Genomic DNA, 18246 nt, shown 5'->3' with positions numbered 1-18246 from the left:
GCTTTTTCAGCATTACTAAAGTGCGCCATTATCCCGTACGTTACAACTGTTAGAACGGTTGCATGCTGGAATAACTTCACAGGGCTGGCGTCCGCGCCTTTTATTCACTGTGACGCAGATTTGCATGCTGTTTCTTCTTCTTCCCCAAGTTACATTTGCATGCATGATGTAGCGTGATAAATTTCAACAGGAATGTCGTTTTAACGTTTGCGGAGCGGCCGTTTCAAAACGCGCTAGCGCGTTTGCGTTTCATGTTAGACCATGCATTCTTTGATGTCATTTTTTTTGTATTTGTGTGTACCATCACCTCTTAAAGTTTTTCCCATCTTTTTTGAATCACCCTGTATAGGATAATAATTTTAGGACCGACGGAAAATAAATGAATAAAAATAATCTATGGACTTGTTGAGAGACGGCCAAAAAGACGAATATTATGAAGTGGCTATATGAATAGGGCGAAATGCTTTACAGACCGGCGGGAATATACCCACGGACCAGTGGTTGACGAGCACTGGCCTACAGTATATCCTAATTTCCCGCAAGATGAACACAGTGACCAAAGTCACTTTGTAATAGAAAAAACATTCACGATGCAATTAAATGTTTCGAAACTTTTATGGAAATTCAATTAAAAATAAAAAAAAACCTCTAAAAGAATAAAAAGAAACAAAATGCAAACTGTGAATTAATTTAATACAAATAATTTATTAAATTTCGGACTCGGATAAAATGACTAAATTTTTTTTTGTCATGTAAATTCAAAACTTCTTTTTTCGAGCAAAAAAAAGTCCTACACACGACAAAAGAAAAGACAAGACTCGATCAAGTTCACCGTCATGCATATGTAAATATATATATATGTATAATATATATGTAAACACTGAATGATATTTCTTCATTCAGTAATATGTACTATTTTGGCACCGCGACAGCACTGAAAACAACGCAGTAATCTCGCAATCCTTCTCTTTGGCTTCAACACTTTGAAATACCCACCACTCCAACGCAAAGCTGTTGTGTGTGTGTGTATATGTGTGAAAAATTCATCATGAGATTCAGAACCAGTACAAGTCTTTACTGTCTTGTGGTTGACTTTCAAGACCTACATTGGAAGAAAAATATAAATTTTTAAGTAAACGGATTCTCATCATCATACGCTATCAAGAACTACGTATTAATAAAAAGTGCTCGAAAATTCGAAAATAAAAATCGATGATTAGCACGCGAATGAACATCAGTAATCCAAAAGAAGTGATTGCAGTCAACCCTTGGTTTACGAACGTCATGGTTTGCATACAGTTCGGTTTACGAGAACAACAAAAATTCATTCGTTTACGACCTTGTCTTGGATTACGAACATGCAAGCCGGAAAAAAAAAAAAAGAAGACTAAATCTGAATGAACAATATAGAAATTAGGAAGTCTACGGTCACATAGTATAATATTTTTTTCTAAAATTCTATTAAAGTTCTTATCTCCAAATACAACTCTAATCAAAAAATCCAATGACGTTCGCCAAAAATATACCAAATTGAACGCCAGACAGCTTCGGGGTTACTATAGCCACTTTGTCAGTGGAAAAAATAAAATGAAATTTTAACCTAGCTATAACAGGGGTTATTTCATTTCATTTTTTTTTTCACTGACGAAGGGGCTATAGTAGCCCTGAAACAGCTGACCGGCGTGCAATTTGGTAAATTTTTAGCGAACATTGTTGGATCTTTTGCTTTCTACATCGTGCTAAAAAGTTAATTTCTTTATAAAACTTTTTTATCCAGCTCATGTATCAGCGTGTCATTTGAAACTTTGAGAAGGTTTACATTAGAGAAAGTTTTCAGAGATGTTTCGCAATAATTTCTGACACAGAATCAACATTCACTGACTTTTGGAAACATAATTTTAATGTCCTACGTTGCTCATAGTGCTTACTGATGTTCAGTAAGGGCTATGCAGCAAGTAACTTACAGAACCATCAATTCGGTTTTGAAGGCATTGTAGCCACATTGCTTTGTAGGCAGAAATTCCAAGGAACGCTGAGATTAATAGATTAATTCCTTCGTAAAACTCCAGACGGCAATTCGTAGCTGAGGTAAAACAACTTCACCAATAGTGCTTTTTCCCAAGAATAGTCAACATCACAATGAAAACTTTATAAAAGCACCAGTAACAGGAAAATTCAGAAATGAGCTGTAAATTGTATACCTTGCATTTTATCTGAATCGCACATTGCTTTAGTTTCATGCAGACACCTTATATCTACAAATTTTGAACTAGTTTCTTTTCTGTAACGAAAATGAAATCCCCCTTCGTGAGAACAGCTTTTCGCAAACGGCATTGAAATATACAAATTTCTTCAATTTTTATGAAATTCGAAATTTATTATTAAACACAAACGCATCACAGCTAACACAGATACAAAACATATTACATTCTAATGATTACGCCCAGCGGTATTTTTACACTATTTACGAACATATATGAGACACCCTGTGTATAAGGCTGTAATGATCTTTTATTTTCATTGCAAAGACCAAAATTTAGAAATGAAAGCTTTAAAAATTCCCATTAGGACAAAAAGCTAAACAAGAAATAATGTTAATTTTCCTTGTTTCTCTGAAAATCTCATTAAAGTTTGAAACTACTCAAGCTGAATCGTGAAAAAAAAAAGCGAAAAACGTAGTTGAAATGGGATCCTATTAAATTTCACTCATAGAATTTTTTGTTACCACTATCAAAAGTTTATTAAATCTCATCAAGTTTTAAACTGTTAAACGAGTCCTACCAGAGGGGGAAGAGAAAAGGTTCCAATGAAATTTGTGGCGTTAATCTGTGGGGAAAACAAGAAATAATCATTTCCCAGCCGAAGTAATAAAAGCAGCCGTAGAGACGAATTATTCCTGAGTGAAGTAGAAATAATACGGGAACTAAATTAAGCAGCGTAGGGGGAAATACAGTACATATCATAGATACGGCAGCGAACGGTCCTCGAAAAAGGCAGGGAGAGCGATCGGGGGAGACGTATACCCGGGAGAAATACGGAATTCCAGGAATGTTTTTCCTCTGTCCTGTGCCCATGCATTGAGGGCCAGGGTTCGGCGTTTGTAATAACCATTCTCCCTTACCCTATCACTTCTGAGAAATTCAATAAAAGCCGAACATGGAGGAAAAGGCATGCACTAGTATATACGAGTCTTCTATAAAACATTTCAGCGGAGAACGGGAGTCGCATAGAAAAACTACGTAGAGGGAAAAACTGTCTTTTGCTTCTACAGCTTTTTTTCTTCTCTCCCGATCCTAATCCGGTTCAAGTAAATCCAAATAAAAGAAAAGATTGTGGTGTGGAAAATTTTTTTTAGGGCCGGAATATGTGAAAGTTTTTTTGCTATTATATCTATGATTGATCCGATGAATAAAGATTATATTTTGTCTTATCAACCTTAATTGCCTGAACAACTTGCATCAAGAATAATTTATAATGGTGTTTGTGTTTTTAAAAATACCTCTGATTAATGAAATTTGGTGTTTCATGATGTCCCAAAAAACAATGTTTGACTGACTGTCCCATTTTGGACTGATGTTGTGTTTTCACGCAACGCTTCGTTAAAATTTTTTTTTTTTCAATTAACTTCCATCCAATTTTTGTATGAAATTAACATTTTTGGAAATGAAGAGGTATAATGAGAGAGAAAGAGTGCCACACACACATAGTATTTTTTTAAAATTTTTTTACCAAGAAATTTAATTTTTCATCATGAGTTCAAAAATTAAAAAAAATTTGAAATCATATCCTGATTTTTGATCTGGATTTTTTTTTCCATGACCATAAGCAGCAATAAATTTTATTTTGTCACATGACACACGAGGTCCTTCAAAATCATAATTACTTATTATTATTTCAATTGAATTGAATTAATCAATTCATATTAATTAACCCTTAGATGCATGGCCTTAATTATGTTAAAAGGTATATTCTGGGACAAAAATCACCCAGTTTATGCATCTAATGATTAAAAAGTATATGAATTGGAAATTCACATTAATTACAAAAAAGAAAAACATGCTAAAAATTAGATTGTTTTTTGAAATTTCTAAAACATGTTATTAAGGTACGCAATTATCATATATATATAAAATTTTTTTTTGCAATTTGGTAATGAATTCGAGGAGCAGCCAAAAATTGGTTAACAAATATAGTTTATGTATTTCGTTTGCTGCTATAGTCTAGATTTTCTCTGTGTGTGTGGGCTACTGGTCATTAACGTAGTCACCACAAAAAAATTATATGAAATGTATTGAGATAAGTGAAAAAAAGTTTATTAAGAAAAAGTGCAAAAGGTAAAGTTGCATTTGAGCATACCTCAGCAACCAGATAGTTCGAAAACTTTTTGAATCCAAGGACCAGTAAAATGTTTACTTGCAACGAACCACTAACTTAAAGCCTGAGTTTAGTGGCCGTATTACCCTAATTTTACGGGATACTATCCTATCTTCCTGGAACTTAAACAATTCCAACTGTTTTGTACAATTGTCCTGTTTCTTCAACGAGGCTTATTAGAATTTGTAATCCATATTAAAATCTTTATTGAAATTCTGAATGAAGATCATTTTCAAAACTTATAAATAATGGCTATGAATGTAAATATTAATCTCACATATTTTTTGTGCTTAATGTTTTTTCCGTGAACTGCATTGCAATTCACTACGATTTCCGACAGTCTTTTCATCTTCCGTTTATAATTTGTCCATTGGCAATTTTTCAGCGATCTTAGTAATACTCGATAATTTTCCCGACTCATAACAACGTTTTTTGGTGGAAAATGGTGATGTCCCGAATTTAAGAACCTGATTTCCAGCAAATTTTCTTAATGAAATATTATCATAGCCACAATGAACATTTTTTTTACGTGAAATACATTTTTGTTTTATTGCGAAGTGCAGTAGCTTTCCCACCGCTCCCGCTCTTCAGTAATTTTTGCAATACGCAGGAAATTTATCGTAAATTGTATTTTTTAGGTACAATTAGAAATATCCGATATTTCCCGATGAAATACAGTTACCCTCATAGGCGTATGCAGAATTTTCTTGAGAGGGGAGGGGGGAATTGCAGATTTTTTTCCCTTCTGAGGGGGGGTTTACTTTTTTTCCCTGCAAAATAGCACTATAATTTTGGCTGGGGGGGGGGGGATTAGAACCTCAAAACCCCCCTTTGCGTACGCCAATGGTTACCCGCAAGGATATTACTTTTCAAAATTGCAACAATTGAAAAAAAAAAATTCATCCAATTAAGAATCAAGTTATTAAGTCGGAACTTTCAAATTGTAAACGGATCAAGTTCCATCGTCTTCATATATCCATCGTCTCGATAATTTCAATGCCTAAAGCAGCTATGAAGATAATCGAGCTTAATGCATCACACTCGGATTTCCAGTGCACGGATTTCCAACTGGTGTTCCGTGGAACCCTGAGGTTCCATGACAGCTTTTCAGGGGTTTTACATGATCAAACGCTAGGGAACCTTCAAAAATACGAAAACCTGGACAGCATTTCAAAGAAGAAAACTGTCTTGTTACGGATACTCGCAACAACTGCTGTTCTTTTTTTTTTCGAATTTTAACGAGAAAATGTAGTTTAAAAAAGTCCAAACCACTTGGATGAGTAACACAGAGAATGTGCAATTACGTGGGTGACCAAAAGAATGACTCGTTGAACGAAGGACGAAAACAATAACCTGAAGATTGTGAAAGCATGTGAACGACCGGAAGAGTGACTTCGACACGGAGACACATTTACGGTGTACGGGGGGGGGGGGGGGACGAATAGGTCTTATAGTCCAGGACGGCTAATTTGGAGGAGTGAGTAGTCAACTAGAATAGTTCAAAACTAGACTAGAATAGGTGAATAGGCTATAGACGGCCTTAGGGTCGTTAAAGAATCTTCCTCTTTGATCCAGAAACAAACGAAATGGGTGAAACAACACTCAATGTCTGATAATGAATAAATACCCCCCCGCCCCCCGTTGAAAAGCACCGTTATAAAAATGTATCCACACGAAAAGCGGTTATGTTTTGGTCAAAACAATTGTTCTTCATTGTTGGTATAGTGGCACCATCTGTTGTAAACATGTGTAAGAAACATAGACAAACATGCGTGAGCATGCGTCCTCATGTCCAAGTTAGGAATCTCTGGTAACCCTACTTCAATGTTTCTCTCGCATATTGACTACGTAAATAATCAATAATATCGTTATATTGGAACCCCTGATGTCATCTGTGTGGAATATCAAAAATACTTGACATCAATCTGCTTGAAAAATCCCGCTGAACGGAATAATTTTTTTTTTCTGTGGTACCATGCATCCGTTTTGTTCCAGGTGGGGGGGGGGGGGACATGCTCTTTTATTTCACCTGCACACACAGGCCCATTGTTTCTCTGCGCACAGAATTTCGATATGTGTGAAGAATGACAAAATAACATACTACGTTATAAAGAGATGTTTTTTCCTTTTTGTGCAGCAAAAACCTCTGTGTATACGGCAGCATTCTCCATCACTCTCAGACTCTAAACGTCCATATTTTGTAAACTTATTCCCCATGAAAAAATAGTGCCTTTCTTAGTTACTTTTGTCCCTAACTAATAAACTGGTAAAAATAGAATTTTATCAGCAAAAAATATGCCATTCATAGAAAACATTGAAAATAATTATATAGTACAGTACAGTATTATATTACGCGTGAGAGAAACATCTATGTGAACTGGAACTCATTCTTCCATCTATCACATAAAACTGTTACATCTCTTCGATTGACATTATTGACCGGTTTTTGAATAATGTTCCGAATGAAAAGAAACCATGATATAATATTAGTCAATGTTTATAAAGAAAAATATTCGTTGAATTTTCAAGTTTGCTTTGAAATTCTAACAGTTATCATTTGTGTGTTGTAAAATAACGTTAGTACAACACTCGCAAAGTTTCGTTGTCCCTGGTTTTCTACGATAGTAATCAAAAGAATGAGAACAACTACGCTTTGCGAGTTATACTGATGTTATTTTACTACCTACAAATAACAACTGTTAAAATTTAAAGACAAATATGATGATTAAATTATTATTATAACTCCCAAAATATTTATTAATATCATATCATATTGGTTTTTTTCATACCGGTCTCTAATTTCAACCGAAGAATTATAACAGTTTTATTTGATAAGTGACAGCACGAGTTTCAGTTCAAAGATGTTTCTTATATGATATCATGCAATGTAATACTGTAGTGCAGTGCTTCGAAACCTTTTTTTAGCTCATGGCCCACATCGGAACATATTTTTTTCCCGTGGCCGAGCGAGAGACCCTTTCTGCTTATTGAAATTTAATTTGTAATGAACAAATATTTTATAAATAAGATCGATCTCTGGAACCTTGGGCCAGGCGTGGATCCAGAACGAGGGGGTGGGGGGGGGGGAAGGAATAGATCACCCTTTCCAAGTGCCGAATTATAAGGGAAAAACTGTGAAATAAAATACAAGACGATTCAATGAACCTACATAATACATTGCTCATCCCAACTCATCACCATGTCACCGGAAAAATATTCAAATATTTATTTGAGTTCTTCGTAGAAAAACCTCATTATCTTCAATCGCGGGAAAGCCGTATAACTATCAAGGGTTCTACGAGAAACTTTATGCTGGAAACCCCCTCCCCCCCTTCCTGTTGTGATTCGTCAAATTCACGACTTAAAAAATAATATTATAAAGTAAATTACTGGAATATTTGTGAAAGGTTTCACTCATTTCAATATCAGAAAATAGTATATATATTCTACAGTATAAAATTCTTCTGAATTTCAAGAAGTACTGAAATTGGTTGAAGACATCATCGTAATATAAATAGCTTTTCTAAGAATGAGGGGATAAAAAAGTAGATGAAGCTTGTGATGTCTGAAGCTTGGAAATTGCTAATATAAACTATTAATTAATATAAACATGTATGAATAAAGAACAAAAGATACCGATATCAAGTGAACAGATGTTTGTTCATGACTTGCGTGTGTAGAAAAATAGAGTCTTTCAGAAGTGTGTGGAGGTCACTTGAAAAATGCAGGTCTCGGTCTAACCGCAAATTGATTCTGTGATTTGTTAAGACACACAAAGTTTGGCTTTTCATTCGAGCGTGTCCCATTTTCAAAGACTTCTAACATGTTTTCAGGAGACATTAGCAGTATATTCGACTAATGGAGCTGACAGAAAAGAGTAGGACTGTGACAGGAATTTCACCAACAGCTAATCTTGAACATAGAAATATGTGATACATCTTTTCTTTTTTCTTACCTTAAAACTGAGATATTTTCAAAAGGGATATTTCAGGGCTATTAAGGACTGCCTGCTATGCCATTGCTTTGCAATTTATTGAACACATTTCTTGGAATTTACAGTCGTTTTCCTCTGATGCACCACCAGCAATTCATTCGTGCCATGTGCCCGCGGATACTTTCAAAGACACGAACAAAAACAGTGAAAAAAATGTTTTTTTTTTCTCTTATTCCACCGAACCCATTGTTTCATTTTAGTCTTTGTTTCCGTCATTCTGAGTCTTTGCTATAATTATCGTTTTAAGGCCCGCGAAGAAAGAGACGTCCGACGTAAAACTCGCCAAAAATTTCATCGTGGTGTTACCCATTCTTGAAAGAGATAAAACATCCTCTCACGTCAAAAACATTTCAACAAATTGTTCCCGAGTTCCTTTTAACAGTCACGGGGAGGTAAAGATGGAGGGAAAACAATGGCCGCCATTAAAAGTCCCCCTCCCCGACCCCCAACACATCCAAACCCCTATATCCTCACCGTGGTATGGCGGAATGGTTGACATTAACTTTGACGTTAAGAGAAGATTCTCGCGGTCCTTCGCGGCACATCGGAATTTATGTCTCACGAAACCACAGGACTACGCAACGGAGCACGTCTCGCACACTTTTCTGGAACAGAACGACTTCATCAGAACAAAAAAAAAAAAAAAAAAGACCCAGGCCAAACACTAGTCCCATTGCTATTTCTATTAATACTTGCACATCTACATATAAATAAGCACACGTTCCATACTCGTCTAATGAACTCAGGAATGCTGGGAACTGCTCATCAGAAGAAAAACAAAACAAAACAGGCCATTGACATTATTTAGACGAGAATTTATATTTGTGATGACTGGTCTGGAACTTGATGACTGGCCATAATGGTCGGCTAAGAACGCTAGTGATTTTTTGATCCAAATCATGGAATCGTACCCGCAACGCAAAAGAATTTCAACCTATGCCAAAATTTTACGCTCTGACGTGTAGATGAAATTCTGGGAATCACATTCTCTGAAAAAATTGTCTCTTTTCTCTATTTGCACTCCCCAAAAAATGAACTTATGCACTCAGAACTCCAAGGAGAGTCTCCCTTAGGATTGATATCATTCAATACGTCAATAATTGAGAATCTATAGCAACAAAATAGGAAAGTAAAGGAGATAGACACAGAGAGAAAACCCATCACCACCACCGACATTTTGTAACACCTTTTTTTTTACACATACCCTTTTATATAACCTATCCATGTCCGTCAACGATATGGTCGTGCGAATGGCTTCAGCTTGTAATAATCGTAAACGCTTGCATAACCAGTGTTATTTGAGTCTGAAAGAAATACAATTATGCACAATGTGTTTTACCGGTGCTATGTACAGTCAAAAATGGTGATAAAAAAAAAAATACATACAGTATCGTTTACATATTCGAGTTATCGATTGCGTATTGGAAAGTCTAACGTTTACTGGTTTTTATGGATTGTTATGTGTCTTTTCGATCAATGATCAAAATAGGAAAAATATTAACAGCTGTAATTTGCAATCTTCCGAAAAAAATTGGGGAATCCGTACAAGTGTGTATGTGTTCGATTGTATTTGATACGAGCTTGCGATTTTCAATAGGTTATAAAGATTATTTTGGGTGAGCGAGATCGGTAATAATTTTGGAAAGTCATTCCTGGCAACAATGGTTTCTCCTGTAATTTTTCGATTTGGGTATATTTTACCAAGATATTCTTAGCTCTCTTTCTTTAACAATTATGTTATAAATAGCAGGAAAAAAATATCAACGATATATGTTCCAAACTAAATGCTGATTGGGGAGGGGGGGGGGGGGAGGTATACGTTCAAAACAGCGGTCAGCAATATGTCGATTGGGGGCCCTTTTTCTTGAATTTCAGGCTGACCCGCTTTTTTTCTGTTGAGTTTTCTTCAAAAAAATCCTCCTAATAAAAATTTATTCAAGGCATAAATTGTAAAAATATTTCCATTCGTACGAATGGTTATATTCCTAAAAAGAAAAAAAAAATTATTTTTGGTAATGGTACATTCAAATCTCCGTTATAACGAATTCTTAGGAAAATTGAAAATTTAGTTCACTGTAACCGATCTAATGAAAAACATGCAGTCGTTTTTTTTCGTAAGGAACCAAAAATTTTCGTTCATTATATTCTGAGAATCATTACAAGTCAGGTTCACTGTAGCTGGCTTCGACCGCATATATGGTATTATAGGAAATGCTACCGAAGGATCATGATCACAAGTTCTCCATTATTAATAGCTATATTGTTAAGAGCAAATTAATATTTTTGATAATCCAAGGCAAAGAAAAGAAAGCCAAATGGCAAATAAGATTATCTACCACATTCCTCTCTAATTAGATTAATCCTTTAAGTGGTTTTTAAAATTTTCCTAATCCGGATTATATCTGCCACATTGGAAATAAAAGCGTGTTATGAACCGGAGATATTTCGAGGTGACCGAAATAAAGCAGATCAAGTTTGATGAGATGTTACGGGATTGCCGTTGTAAGGGTTAATAAGATTTAATTTTTAAAATTATTTTATTATTTCTGATATCAATTTTAGTATCAAAAGTCGATTGCATGTATGAAGATGAGATAACAGAGGGGCCAACATCATACGTCATTGATCTTTGGTAAATGCCCTCAAATAGCTCGCCTGTTGGATTTTGTTGCCGACCCAAGGAAAATTTTGGATTTTTTTTTTGAATGTTCTAAAAAAACACACCCTTAAAACTGTTATTAACTATTAAATTTAGTTAAATATTTCGTGAATTTCAGGATTTGGGCATTGGCCGTAGAGTACATGTTAGGAATTTTTTTTGAATTAGTAGACGAAAATTATTCACACACACACACGTTCATTTCCATGATATGTAATAGTCGCGATAGCCACATATGGTTCTCGAAATATTGGTATTTGAATGGTTATGAATGCATTAGGTCCCATAAGCTCCATGTGCAATGTAGTTTGGTGTTAAGTTTCGAATGTGATGCTGAATTATTGGTAAAGGTAAAATATTTCATTTTAAAAGGCGTACCGAACTGATTACGGTCTCCTGGACAGAAATACACACGGTTGTTTGAAAAAATTGGAACGTCTCAGAAATTTACGGTGGCAAAAATAAAATTGTATAAAGCAGATTGAGTGCGTTCTAAAATGTCAGATTACTTTTTCTACTTTGCTAAAAAAATTAGGAAATCTTACTTGAAATGGATTGGAGTCAGATTTCAAAAAACTCATTCGATCGAATGAGTTTTCGAAGTTTTTGCTGGTTTATGTATGAAAACATAGGATAGTTCAATCATTACGGGTAGAAAAACGGGACATTTCTGCAAACGCGAAATTACGTGTGTGTTTGCTTGGACAGTATGAGAAAACGTTTGCTGACATCGTACTAATACCTTGTACTGTGGCCATCATCGCCTTTGATCATGGGTTTTATGCATTAAAACATTGAATTCATGTCTCCGGCACAGATATGGGTTGGACTTGAATGAATCCCATTGTTGCTATTGCAGAGCCGAAAGGTAAAATTTCCATTTTCAAACAAGTCTTCAACTTCTGGAATCAAAACGTAGATAGTCAAATGTACACCTTCATCCAGCGAAGTCTTCTGAATCATTAATCTCCATCTTTTGGTTCTAGTAGACAGACAGACATGACCGCTAACCGCCAAAAGAGACCATATTGGGATGGTTTGCGCTCTTTTCCAAAAGATTCGACTGCCTCGGAGAGTCTGATGACATGAGCAGGATGGCAGGATGTCCTACCGGAGAAATCCTTTCAGTGCCTTGATGCATGAAATCTATGATCACATAGCCAAAGATGGCTATGGCTGAGTTGCATTACTGCAGAGAAAGAACACTAAGAGACAATTTACTGACCTCGTACGCTACCTGCAAACGAATCCGCAGATTGTCCATGATAAGACCAGAAACGCAGACCACGTAGAATCCACGTGACAAATGGCCAGAAGATCTACCAGGGTCAAACGACCTAGAATTCACTCTTGATCCGGCGTCCTGGCTGTTCTTGCGTGCTTCTTAGGAGTGCGCACCCATTATGCAGTGCCATATGGGTGCGCACCCATTTGTATATATTGCATAATTTTATTTTTTCTATGATTACTTGGTGCCATCGCATCATCATTGGTATGTTCTACTTGTATATGCTCGCTGTATCTGTGCGTTGTGTTATTTTATTTTCTATTTTATGTATTATTATTATTCTCGTATAAAAATGTCCACCACGGTCCAGCCCCTATTGGGGATATGCTAAAATTGCCCGACGGCGATAGAGCATGGACCGCGTTCAGTTTGAAAGAAGGAAAGAAATAAAACCAAAGATGACTAAAAAAAATGCTCTATGTATTCGTACAATATCAGCGCGTTTCTCATACTGGCAAGCAAATACTACACACGTATTTTTTGGGTTTAAAGAAATGTCCCGTTCTTACACCCGTTGTGTGGAAATTGAACTATTTTATGTTTATGAACGTTATACATACATACATAACCAGCAAAGACGTGCAACACTCATTCGATCAAGTTGACGTTCATTTGCAATAAAATATTCATGTTCATATCCAGTTTTAGCAATAGATGTTCTATTTTTATAAAATTTGTTTCAAGGATTTTATAATTTTTTTAAACAAAGGGAAGGAATTTTAAGAGGCATTCAATCTACTTTATAGAAATTTTTTGCCACCGATATGCTCAACAATAACCTTCCATAGAAGATGGAAATGCAAATTACACTGTAAATTTGGGCTTTCTAAATTATGCATAATAAACGTGAATAATAATTATTCACGTAATTTTATACATACAAAACCAGCTATGGAACTGTAAATTCAAAGAATTAAGAATTTGAACTATCCGTTCTCAGAAATGGTAGTCTTTGTAACTAACCCTGATACTAAGGAAACAGTTATTTTCCGGATATTATGCTGAGGTGAACTAGGAAAGAGAATTCATCACGTCTCCACCGGAACTCGAACCCAGGCCCTCTTGCATACCGGACAAGCATGCTACCATCTGGAGACATGACCCTCCCTTCCTTATTTCACACCCTGTGGCGTGAGGCGCTGAAGTAGAGGCAGTAGCCTCAACTTCAGGAAATGGCCTGTTCACCTCAGCATAATATCCGGAAAATAACTGTTTCCTTGATATCTCGGGCTGAGAAAAAAGCCATCTATCTCACTCTAACCCTGATACAGTTAACTAATTAATTGTTACTCCTTGCTAATCTAAAGACACATTGCGCAGATAGATCTCTGGTATTCGAAGCTTTATTTGATAGAAAAATATTAATTTGACGAAAAGAACTTCAGAATCCTCGAGAGAAATGTAACTGCCCACATTGGCGGGAGCTGAATGTACAAGAAGAGCTGGAGCATTAAAAATAAGCTACTTGCCTGTCATGGAGGTCATCCCTCCGTAATGCGTGCCATAGTTGGATTCTATGTGCCCGATCGGATCGTGGTACCTGGCATTTCCCCAAGTCTCGGACGATTTGTCGAGTCCCGTACAGGTCGCGGCCGACCCAAGTCTCGTCGCTGACCTGACCGAGGGCTGTAGGAGAAGCGAGCTGTACTGGCTGTTGAACCTGGACGTGTGTCCGCTGACCGTTGGCATGCTGGGATGATGGTAGGACGAGAGATCGTGGGCTCTGTGATGGCTGAAGTGTCCAGTCTGACTCGGGAATGAATAATGCCACGGATCGGCGTTCTGGTGATGTAGCAACGCCGCCGTCGAGTGATGGTGGTGGTAAGCGGCGGCTGCGGCGGCGTCACCTCCGTAAGAACTTATGTCCGGGTGACTCGCTGCCACTGCCGCTGAAATGTGACTCAACGAACTTGACCCTAAGCTGGAACTTCCACCTGTGCTGCTGGATTGGTAGTTACTGTTCCAGAATGATGGTGGGAAGTTCCTGTGAGACATCGGTGGTCCATCTATACCAGATGGAAAAAAAGGAAATTAGTTTCATCAAGAAATATATAATTTACTTTTTTTAGTTGAAGTTTAGAGAAAAACAACACAACAGACTAGTATTGATTCAACCAGTACGTCTTCAATAAAGATAAGTGAACAATGGCCATATATATGATCCTGATGTGATCAAAATGGCTTAATTAAAAAAAGGGGATTTATAGGCTTGAATTCAAAACAATAGTTTTTGAAAATTTATTTGGTAACAAAGTTATTGTGAACTTGATTCGACAACAGTGGTTTAATGAAATTCATTTGATAGCAATAACAATGGTTTCAACAACATTCATTTTATTATAATAACAATGGTTTCAACAACATTCATTTTATTATAATAACAATGGTTTCAACAACATTCATTTTATTATAATAACAATGGTTTCAACAACATTCATTTTATTATAATAACAATGGTTTCAACAACATTCATTTTATTATAATAACAATGGTTTTGGTTTTTTATTTTGTTTTGATAACAATGGTTTTTTTTAATTTTTTTTTATAACAATGGTTTTTTTAAATTTTTTTTGATAACAATGGTTTTGGTTTTCGAACTTGATTCAATAACAATTGTTTTGATTTTTGAACTAGATTCGATGACAATAGTTTTGGCTTTTGAACTTGATTTGTCAATGATGGGTTTGGTTTTCGAATTGGGTTTGCTAACGATGATTTGTGTGTGAACTTGATTCGATAACAATGGTTTTATGAACTTCATTTGGCTACAGTGATTTTAACGAACTTGATTTAAGAAATGGTTTCACAAGCATGATTTACAAAAATGGTTTTTTGAACATGATTTACAGCATTGGTATTTTGACTATAATTTACAACAATGGTATTTTGACCATCATTTAGAAAAATAGTTAAATGAGTCTATTTCATAACAATGGCTTAACGAACCTGATTAGATAATAATGGATTAACGAGCCTGATTAGATAATAAAGGCTTAACGAACCTGATTAGATACCATTGGTTTGAACTCTATTCGCAGCAATGATTTTATGAACTCCATGTACTTCGTAAAAGATAGATCTCTACATAGCAATAATTTTTATGGACTTGATACAGTATAAAAAATGGTGTCACGAACATGTTTTCAAAAATGATTTTATGAACATAAAATTAAGAAATTTCTTTTTACGAATTTTGACAGACAGACAAAATTTTATTGCAAGCCGTGAGCCTATTTTTTTAACGATTTTATTTCATGACAATGATTTCATGAACTTGATTCGGTAATAATATTTTGTGAACTTCATTTCATTACAGTGATTTTTATGAACTTGATTTGAAAAAATGAGTTTACGAGCATGAAAAAATGTTTTTATGAACATGATGTAGAAAAATGATGGAATGAATTTTATTTGATAGAAATGGATTTCTGATTTTAAAATGATGGAACATAGATAAATATGAAGAATGGAATATATATGGAATGGATAATAAATCACAAACAATGGCTTTATGAAAATGATAAAAAATAGGTTTGTCAAACATTAATGTGCGTAAGAAATATTCTTAACAATTATTGATGCAAAAAAAATAAATCCAAATTAAGTGAAATGTTTTCCTTTGAAATAACAATTTAACAATAACGAAACTTCATCTTGAACGAATCTGCCCAGATACATTTTTGAATACATTATAGTGCCCATTTAATTAAGAAAAAACTCCCCTGAGGAGAAGATATTAAATTCTTTTATCACTGGATATTTCGAGAGCTACCATAAGAGTATCAGCGAAAAGAAAATATGCGTGCTACTGGCATTTGGCATTTCTTTGCATGACACTTAATTAAACGCGGAAGTTATGCAAACAGCAGTTTAAGGTAGACAATAGAGATCAGTCTGTGTAATCCTCTCTCTGTCGCTCTTCTCTCTTCGAAACACTAGGATTTTGCCAAGAACTTCTCTTCGGAGAGAAACTTTTCTCCCTCCCTTCTCTCTCTCTCTTCCTATTTTTTTCATTATTTACAACTCAGTTAAGAGTTTAAAAAAATAGAGGGAAAAAATCTCTCTTGGGTGAAAAAAAGAAAAGAAAATGTGAAATGGCTGCCATCAAAATAGAATCAGTCTAAGTGAGACGTCACGGAATAATGCCTAAACGCGATTGTCTTCAAGAAAGGAAGGGGGTAAGAGAAGGATCCTATACTGCAGAGAGAGAGAGTAAGGAGATGAAACGCTGGAATTTATTTGGCGCATACTTATCATTGCTCAGGGAGAGAAAACGTTCTGGAATAGAGCCAGCAGGTCTGCCTGCTGCTGCTGCTTCTCTAAAACAGCATTGTAAATTTTCGATAGTTGGCAGCTTTTTCTTCTTGTTTTTTTTACCCACCAATTTTTTTCTCATCATACAAGAATTTTTTTTTTATCATTCCCTGCTTTGAATATTTGGAAATTTCATTCACAAAATGGTAAATTTATTCATTTTCGTAAAATTGATCTTCTGTGTGTATGTTCTCTACGAAAAATCTAAAATTTTTAGTAAATGTTGACCTACTCTACATGTTGTCCCCCAACCCATACAAGAAACACGAATGTGCTACCTCCTTGGAAAGAAAAGAGTGTGGGAAATGACGTTTCAATGTTTACTTTGTCCATGTTACTCAATGGAAGTTATTTTCGTAAAAGTTTTTGTAACGTGTTTCAATAACGATACACATTAGCGTCAAAATAAAGTATCCAACCAGCTGATAAAAAAAAGGAAAAGGGAGAAATTTGCACATTCGTGCTTTTGGAATCCGGGACACGACGATACATACCAAAGAGGGCTCGACTTGATGGCTTTAATAATTTGCCAGGGTGAATATCCGAAATGGGCAAAAAACAGTCAGTCAATAACGACTTTTGAAATGTTCAATTTTATTACCGTGGTTCGCTAACAATGCCTTTCAGCCATGTTTATCTCTTTTTACAACGGTTTGTCCCTTCTCAAGTGACAGAGTTTTTCTCCAGTATATAGTGAAAAAACCGGGCATATTGCAGGATATTTTCGCAAGTATAGTAACGACTTGTAATTTTCTTTTACTTATGAATTTTAAATCAACTGCTTATGAATCAATTTACCGTTAAAGAAACGATTTAGGGTGAATTCACATATACAGACACTCATCGTGTCGTGTTAGACACGGCAAACATTCTTTAACATAATACCAATGAACGTATTCATATCTATCGTATGGTGCCCGCGCAGGTGTAGGCAGACATTTTAGTGTTAATCTGTAGCACGTTTTTTTATTTTCTGATTTTTCAATGAAATGCATTTTTTCCTCTTCAATTCAAAATTCACCAATAGGGGAAAACTAGCGATCATATTGATGGAAGAGCATTATCTTATCGAAAAAAAAAAACTACAGCATTAGGTATAATATAATTGGCAGAAAACAATATATGATTTCAAATAAATTGCTAGTGAACTATGTAGTGCCGAATTATCGTATGCGTTGACTTGTATCTGGTACATGAACCCGAGCTCACTCAATATTTGCCACGATCTCGATAATACCTGTAAAAAATATTGGGGTTTAGCTCCCCGCCCCCCACAATATTTGTGATCCCGCGCAACAATATTTCCAATAACTTCACGCATTTACATATTGTACATATCATTTCCAATTGAATAACGTACTAGTGAGTTTTAAATCCTCTATCTGTGAAATTTTTCTTAAAAATCCCTCAAGACAGGAATAGAAAAAAAAAAGGGGGGGGGGGGAGAAGAATATTTCGAGTGAGAAAAACGAGTTTTTATCTACTTACACAAAAAATTCTGAGGGATATTCTATTCTTAAATTGGCGCAAATACATGGCAAGCAAAAAATTGTGTATGCATTTCTTCCTTAGAACTTCCGACGTAATATTACGTTAGTAACACTGGACGGGTTAAAG

At 35.5% G+C, this 18246-nt stretch overlaps 1 protein-coding gene across 2 annotated transcripts in view; it reads right to left on the bottom strand.

Moving 5' to 3' along the window:
* Positions 1–673: 673 nt before the first annotated feature.
* The window catches only part of LOC149083046 (transcription cofactor vestigial-like protein 2), a 54414-nt gene continuing 36841 nt past the window's right edge, over positions 674–18246 (bottom strand). The window contains exons 3-5 of one of the 2 annotated variants that reach the window (XM_089236155.1): positions 13785–14321; positions 9573–9672; positions 674–1102 (exon numbers count right to left, since the gene is read on the bottom strand). In XM_089236155.1, coding sequence (XP_089092281.1) covers positions 9599–9672; positions 13785–14321 — 611 coding nt within the window. In that variant the 3' untranslated portion in view covers positions 674–1102; positions 9573–9598. The remainder of the gene's footprint in view (positions 1103–9572; positions 9673–13784; positions 14322–18246) is intronic. The other variant, XM_089236156.1, reaches the window with a different exon arrangement.

Source organism: Pholcus phalangioides, unplaced genomic scaffold (genome assembly GCF_987345545.1).
Source record: "Pholcus phalangioides strain wild (caught in Gottingen) unplaced genomic scaffold, Ppha-v1.0 ptg000009l_1, whole genome shotgun sequence".
Lineage (NCBI taxonomy): Eukaryota > Metazoa > Arthropoda > Arachnida > Araneae > Pholcidae > Pholcus > Pholcus phalangioides.
This window is presented reverse-complemented; position numbering and strand designations above follow the sequence as displayed.